This window comes from Dictyostelium discoideum, assembly GCF_000004695.1.
Source record: "Dictyostelium discoideum AX4 chromosome 3 chromosome, whole genome shotgun sequence".
Classification (NCBI taxonomy): domain Eukaryota; phylum Evosea; class Eumycetozoa; order Dictyosteliales; family Dictyosteliaceae; genus Dictyostelium; species Dictyostelium discoideum.
Window position 1 is genome coordinate 522,601 of NC_007089.4, and position 7,500 is coordinate 530,100.

At 25.6% G+C, this 7,500-nt stretch overlaps 2 protein-coding genes across 2 annotated transcripts in view; both read right to left on the bottom strand.

Annotated features, from left to right (window-relative positions):
- Positions 1 to 939: 939 nt before the first annotated feature.
- Positions 940 to 2,917, bottom strand: DDB_G0278235 (hypothetical protein; the record flags this gene model as incomplete). The annotated part of the gene is made up of 4 exons (XM_637135.1): positions 940 to 1,880; positions 1,989 to 2,010; positions 2,262 to 2,580; positions 2,886 to 2,917. 4 exons carry the CDS (start codon positions 2,915 to 2,917, stop codon positions 940 to 942), a joined length of 1,314 nt encoding a protein of 437 aa, XP_642227.1.
- Positions 2,918 to 3,087: 170 nt separating this feature from the next.
- The window catches only part of dhkB (histidine kinase), a gene marked incomplete at both ends in the record, with an annotated part of 5,990 nt that continues 1,577 nt past the window's right edge, over positions 3,088 to 7,500 (bottom strand). The window contains 2 exons of the mRNA XM_637136.1: positions 3,088 to 6,627; positions 6,708 to 7,500. The exon at positions 6,708 to 7,500 is cut by the window's right edge and continues 1,577 nt beyond it. Of these exons, the coding sequence (XP_642228.1) occupies positions 3,088 to 6,627; positions 6,708 to 7,500 (4,333 nt within the window). The remainder of the gene's footprint in view (positions 6,628 to 6,707) is intronic.

Below are 7,500 nucleotides of genomic sequence, written 5' to 3' on the forward strand. Positions count from 1 at the left end.
ATATAAAAAAATATTTAAAGATATTTAATTATTAAAAATCTAAAAAGTGTGATAGGGGATTATTTTGAAATTTTTTTTTTTTTTTTCTTTTTTTTTTTTTTTTTTTTTTTTTTAACAGCAAAAAATTTAAAAGAAATCTTCAAAGATTGTCGGCTATTTGAGTAATTTTCGTACGCACAGTTTTAATAGATAAAATAAAAAATAAAAAATAAATGTAAAAAAAAAAAAAAAACAACAGACGAACCAAGAAAAAACGCAGAGTAATTGGTTAACTATTTAATGTTTCATAATTGGGAAGCATCCACATATCAACGTAATTGAAAATGATTAGGCTGCCAGAAGAACATCAGATGGCCAATATATTGGTCTAAACTTTGAAAATGTGTGGAAATTAACTAAACGATCCCATTAGATACAAACAATTAGAGTTCCACTTTAGATTTACCTCGAAAACATAACGCAATAGAGAAAAAAAAAAAAAAAAAATAAAAGGGTACAAAGATATTTATTAGACAACCAGTTTAATTTTAATTTTTTAAAAAAAAAAAAAAAAAAAAGATATTTTGGTGTATTTTTAAATTTGGAATAATTTTTTTAAAACTAAAAATATAAAAAAAAATACCCCCATGTTTACATTCCCGGCGGTTATTGGATATTATTAAAAATCTATTTGGGTTTTCGTATTTTTTTTTTTATTATTAGAATAAAATTAATTCGGTTCCGCTCTCAAAGTTTGCGTTAAACAAATTTTTTTTTTTTTTTTTTTTTTTTAATTTTGTTTTGTTTTGATTTGTTTTTTTTTTTTTTTCAATTTTATTTTATTATTTTATTTTATTTTTAAAAAATAAATTTATTATAATGTGTTATTTAATATTAATTCAAATGTTTTTTAATCATTTGAATTTAAATATCAGATGTTTTAATTGTTTTTTAGTTGAATTAAAATATCAGATGTTTTAATGATACAAGTGACATATCAAAATAATAATGATATTCCTCATAGAAACTATTTAATAGTTTAGTAAAACCTTCTTTATTATCTAATTCATAGGTAAATGAATTTAAAGTACAATTACAATGAATTAAAATATAATCCAATAAAGTTTTATTGTATCCAACTAAAAATGATTTACTTGTATTATGAGAATGATCAATAACCTTTTTTAATGAATTTAATTCTCTTGGTGGATAATAATTAAAATTCATTGCTAATGGATGGGCTTCATCACTTTCATCTAATTGAGCATAAATATCAGATTTAACAATTAATTTCTCTAAATGACTAAATGAATCTTTAATCTTGGAGTATGGTGTAGTTCTAATGATTGTTGTATAATATTGATTTTTTAAAAATCCATTATTATTATTATAATAAAAAATATTGAATTTATTATATCTATGTTCTTTTACTGAATTTAAATAGGTATCAAGAATATCACTTTTATAATTACTTAAAATTTTTGATAATAGTTTTAAAAAATCCCAACAAACCATTGAAATATTCTTTACACTATTCCAAATTATTTGTTCAAATTCATTATTTTTTTTATCAATTATAAAATCTTGATTTAAAACCCTTTTTATAATTTTTGAAATTAAAATATAATTATTAATCAATTTTAATGATGATTCACCATGGTTGATGGTTGTATCCATAGTTGTTGTTGTTGTTATTGTTGTTGTTGTTGTTATTGTTGTTGTTGTTGTTGTTGTTATTGTTGTTGTTGTTGTTGTTGTATTAGGTTCGTTATCATCATTATTATTATTATCACTAATATTATTATTAATTTTTAAATATTTATTTATAACTGATACAAATATTCCAACTTTTCTTGGTTTTCCACCTGGTAAACAACGTATAGTTGAATAACCATTTGCAACTTAAATTGATTTTAATAAATCTACTTGGTATTGATTTTTAATATTCATTTTTTCAATTGTTTGAGGTAAAACTTTAACAAAAGAAAGATTTAAAACTGAATCACTACTAATTAAAGATGATAATTTATCCTATTATTAAATTATAATAATTATTAATGTTAATATTATTTATTATTATTATTATTATTATTATTATTATTATTATTATTATTATTATTATTATTATTATTATTATTATTATTATTATTATAATAATTATTATTATTATTATTATTTGAAAATAAATATTGAATAGAATCTCTAATTAATGTTGATTTATCTAATAATATGGTAAATATGAAACTGAAATATTCATTTCCTATATATTTATAAGAGAATACAGCAAAATAACTTAATTCATGTTCATAGCCTTCTTTTTTTTGATGAAAAGTGAACCAGTCAAAAATAATAAATAATCTAATAATTTCATTATCTGAATTAATATAACTGAACCAAAATTCAATTGCTTCATCGTATGGTATTATATCATAACAATAATTTTTAAATCCAAATTCTATCCATAATTTATCATATGTAAAATCTGAAATATTGGTTAAATTATTTTCTTTGATTTTTTTTATTATTGATTCTCTATTATTTTTATAACCACCATTATAATATTGTTTTGATGGTTCGGAAATAATTGCTCTATAAAAATTTCTTAATTTAAATGTTTTAATTTTATATCTGACATCTTTAAAAATATCAAATAAATCTTCGAGAATTTGTTCTTGTGTTATGTTTTCTTATTTGATTTTTTAATATTATTTATTATTGTTTCTCTTTATCATTAAATTCTTTATGAATATTAATAATTGGGTTAACAATAACATAGGAATTATATGTATTTATTTTCATTGTTTCTTTATATACATATAAAGGATTTTAAAAAAAAAAAAAAAAAAGAGATTTAATTTTTAATTTTGGAATATCATTTTTAAAAAACTAAAAAATATAAAAAAAACCCATGTTTACATTCCCGGAGGTTATTGGACATTTTTTAAAATCTTTTTGGATTTTCGTATTTTTTTTTTTATTATTAGAATAAAAATTAATTCGGTTCCGTTTTTTGATTTGATCTTTTTTTAAATTTTATTTTTTAATTTTATTTATTTTATTTTATTTTATTTTTAAAAAATAAATTTATTATAATGTGTTTTTTTAATATTAATTCAAATGTTTTTTAATCATTTGAATTAAAATATCAGATGTTTTAATTGGTTTTTGCAAGAAATCATTCATTCCAACTGAAAGACATTTTTGTTTATCTTTATAACCAGAGTTTGCAGTTAAAGCTACAATGACAACATGAGAATGTTTTTTTGATGGTGGTGATTCAATAAGATTTGATTTTTCGAGTTCTCTAATAGCAGTGGTAGCTTCAAATCCATCCATTTCTGGCATTTGACAATCCATTAATATTAGATCATAGGCTCCTTTCTTTACACATTCTACAGCTTCTACTCCATTGTGTGCTACATCAAATATATATCCACTATCTTTTAATAATTTGCTAAAGATTTTAACATTAACAAAGTTATCTTCTACTAATAATATCTTTTCAATCTTTTCAGATGTTGTTGCTGCTGCTGTCTTTTCAATTTTTTCAGATTTTGTTGTTGTAGTCGTTGTTGGATGATGTTGTTGTTGTTGAGTTTTTGTTGTTTTTGATGATGATGATGATGATGAAGTTGCCGTTGGTTTGGTGGTGGAAGTAGTTGTTGTTGTTGTTGTTTTTTCAATATTTTGAGGTAATTGTGTTGATGTTGTTGTAGTTGTGGTTGTTGGTTTTTGTTGTTGTTGTTGTGGTTTTTGTTGTTGTTGTTGTTGTTGTTGTTGTTGTTGTTGTTGTTGTTGTTGTTGTTGTTGTTGTTGTTGTTGTTGTTGTTGTTGTTGTTGTTGTTGTTGTTGTTGTTGTTGTTGAATAGTTGAAGGAATTTGTTGATTTATTGAATGTGATGATCCTTTTAGATGAGATGTATGATCATCAGAAATACTTTCAAGTTCTTCATCCTCTCTTAAAGGTTTTAATGAACTAAGACTTCCACTACGAACTTCCAAAGGTAGTCTAATATTTGGTGATCTATGAGGAGATAAATTGATTGAACCAGTGGTGGATGTTGTTGGTGATTGTAATAGTTGAGGAGAGTTTGAAGTGGCTGGAGAAGGTTGATTTGATAAAAAGGTTGGAGTTGATGGTTTTGATTCACTTCTTTTAAAGTTATTATTGTGAGATTCAATTTTCTTATAAACAGATTCCATATTGATGGGAAAGTTACCACCTTGCATCGAGGGAGAATATGAAACTTGTGGTAATACAATTGTGGAAATTGAAGGATTAAAAGAATCATTCAATGAGAATTTTCTAGAAGTTGGTGAAAAAACAAAAGATTGAGTGGTTTTACCATTTCCAAGTTCATTAGAGTGTCTTGAATTGGGTGACAATGCTGATGCTGATGCCGATGATGACGATGGTATCGAAGGACTCTTACTACTAGAGTCCATTAAAGCGATACCATTGGTGACTGGAGTTGATGGTTGAGAATGATAAACTTTTCTAATTGGTTTATTTAAAAATAAAAATGGTGATTCATCATAATCAATTTCTTCAGGTGGTAATGAATGATGATGTCTATGCTGATAGTAATGATCATGATGATGATTACCAATACCAACACCATTTCTATTATTATTATTATAGATCTTTGAACTTTGACTTAAACCATTAAAATAGGTAGAATTTAAAACTTTTGCACTTGGACCTAAACCAGATAAACTTTGATTTATTAGGTTGATATCTTCAAATTCATTTACATCACTTAGTGGGGTTGATATTAATTGATGTTCAGATGATGATAATTCAGATGGAGAAATATTAGAATCTAAACCACCACCACCATTACCATTACCATTGCTACCAACACCACCACCACCACCACTTAAACTTCTACCTCCATCACCACTCTCATTACTACTACCACCACTTTGAAGATCTTTTGAAGCTTTATAAGGACTACCAGCCATTTGTTCAATAAAGAAATTTATACTATCAATTTTATATAGACATCTTACAATATCAGCAAATTGAGCAGGTTTAACGAATCGATTTTCAAATTCCAAAGGTAATTTTCTTTCTTCATTTGGACTTTCCATTAGAATCCAATGATAGATTCTATCTCTTGGTAAACCATTGGTTGTTAATTGATTGATATCAATGATACTTGTTATGACCAAATAAACTTGAGGATTTGTAGTTTGATCAACGGTTGCAAGAGTTGATAAATAATTTTCAAATTCTTTTTTGTTTTCAAAGTCTACACAAGATATCTTTAGAATTGCAAAGTATTGACTAATTGATTTCCTAGTGTATTTATTACTATCGATAACAATACCAACCACACCAGATGCTCCATATTTCTTCTTTCCAATTGGTTTATTTATACCTTGAATATCTTCACCCATATAGATTGCACTACCTAAACTTTGAAGTGAGAACCTAGTGGTGGTGTTTGGTATACCACAAGGTATAGTGAAAGAAAATGTTGAACCAACACCAAATTCACTCTTCACCTTTACATCGCCGCCCATCATCTTACACAACCGTTTACTAATTGATAAACCTAAACCTGTACCTTGATATTTCCTACTATTACCACTATCAATCTGAGAGAAAGATGCAAACAATTGATTTAAATGCTCAGTTTTAATACCTATACCTGAATCTTCAACATCAAATTTAATTAGAGAATGAGTTGAATCATCAGATTCCAATTTGACTCTAATGATAATTTGACCATGATTTGTGAATTTAATTGAATTTGATAAGAAATTCAATAGGATTTGTTTGATTCTTCTTTGATCACCATTGACAATCACTGGTACATTTGGGTCTATGAAAATACATAAATCCAGTCCTTTCTCATAGATATTCTTACTAACGATACGTATGCTATTATCCAACATTTTCAATATACTAAAATCATATTTTATAATCTCCATTTTGCCTGCTTCAATTTTACTATAATCCAATATATCATTAATTAAATCCAATAGATAATTACCCGACAGTTTTATACAATTTAAAAATTCCTTTTGTGTTGAATCCAATGTAGTTCTCTCCAAGATATCAGCCGAAGCTAATACACCATTGATTGGGGTCCTCAATTCGTGACTAACCGTGGTTAAAAAGATTACCTTTGCCTCATTTGCCGCTTCCGCTTTTCTAAGTGCATAATCAGCTTCCATTAATTGTTTTCTACCAGTGATATCAATGATTGAAATAACATCGACTGGTTCACCATCATAGGTTGCCTTGTTGGTTCTAACTTCAACTTGAAATGTTCTACCACTACTATCGATACCCGTGGTTTCAATAACACCCATATCAGGATTATCAAATAGTTTTGATGCACCAGGTTCAAACATTCCTTCCAATGCTGGAAGAAATTCCCATATTCCACTTTGAATTGGATAAAGTAAATCCTGCAGTTTAATTTGAAACATTGATTCAAACGCTGGATTTGCATCTGTTATTAATCCATCCTTATGAACTACCAATGCTTCATTACTAATTCTAAATAAACTTTGAATTCTTGATTCTTTTCTTTCAATTTCTTTTAAATCAACTGATGATAATATCGTATAAAACATTAAAATTACAAAAACAATTATAATTGATCTTAATAATTCACCAAATGAATCATATGCCTATTATTTAATAGTAAAATTAATAATTAGTAAATAATAATAATAATAATGAAAAAATAAAAATAATAAAAAATACTTACATCTAATAAATAAAAATTATGTGAAGATTGAACATAAATACCTAATCCAATATATGTTACAGCAACTGAAATTAAAATTACAATTGAATAAACTATTGAAGGGAATAATAATGGTACCATTATCATTACCAATAAATCCCATGAGAAAATAAGTTTATCAGTTGGCCTTGTATGTGTGAGATCGTAAATGATTGAGGTGATGTTTATGGCGACTGCAGTTGAAATGGTTAAAAATGCTATTAAATACATTTTATTATTAATCTTTCCTAAAAAGAAATAAATCACAGAAAGTAATATTCCTGGTGCAAATATAAACCATTCATTAGATGATAGAATCGTTGATAGTAGATAAACCACAAACAAAACTAAATTTAAAAAGTTTAAAATATATGCTCTTCTATATAAAATTTTCGATTGATAATTTGCTATTCTACTTGGTCTTAATATCCAACTAATGAAATTCCATGGTTTAATAATTAAATAATCAACTGCTTTAGTTTTTTCATATCTCTCTAAATGTTTATGATAGAATTGTCTTAACCATTCATCATGTGATATTGATCGATTTGAACCATTATTATTATTATAACTATTACTATTTTTAAAATTTTCACCATTATTTAAATTATTATTATCATCAAGAAAACTACTTGGTGTACCAATTCCTCCACCTCCACCTCCACCACCACCACCACCACCACTACCACCACCACCACTACCACCACCACTATTACCACCAGTATAAACTGAATTATTATTATTCCAAGATGAAAATGAATGATTAAAAGCACTA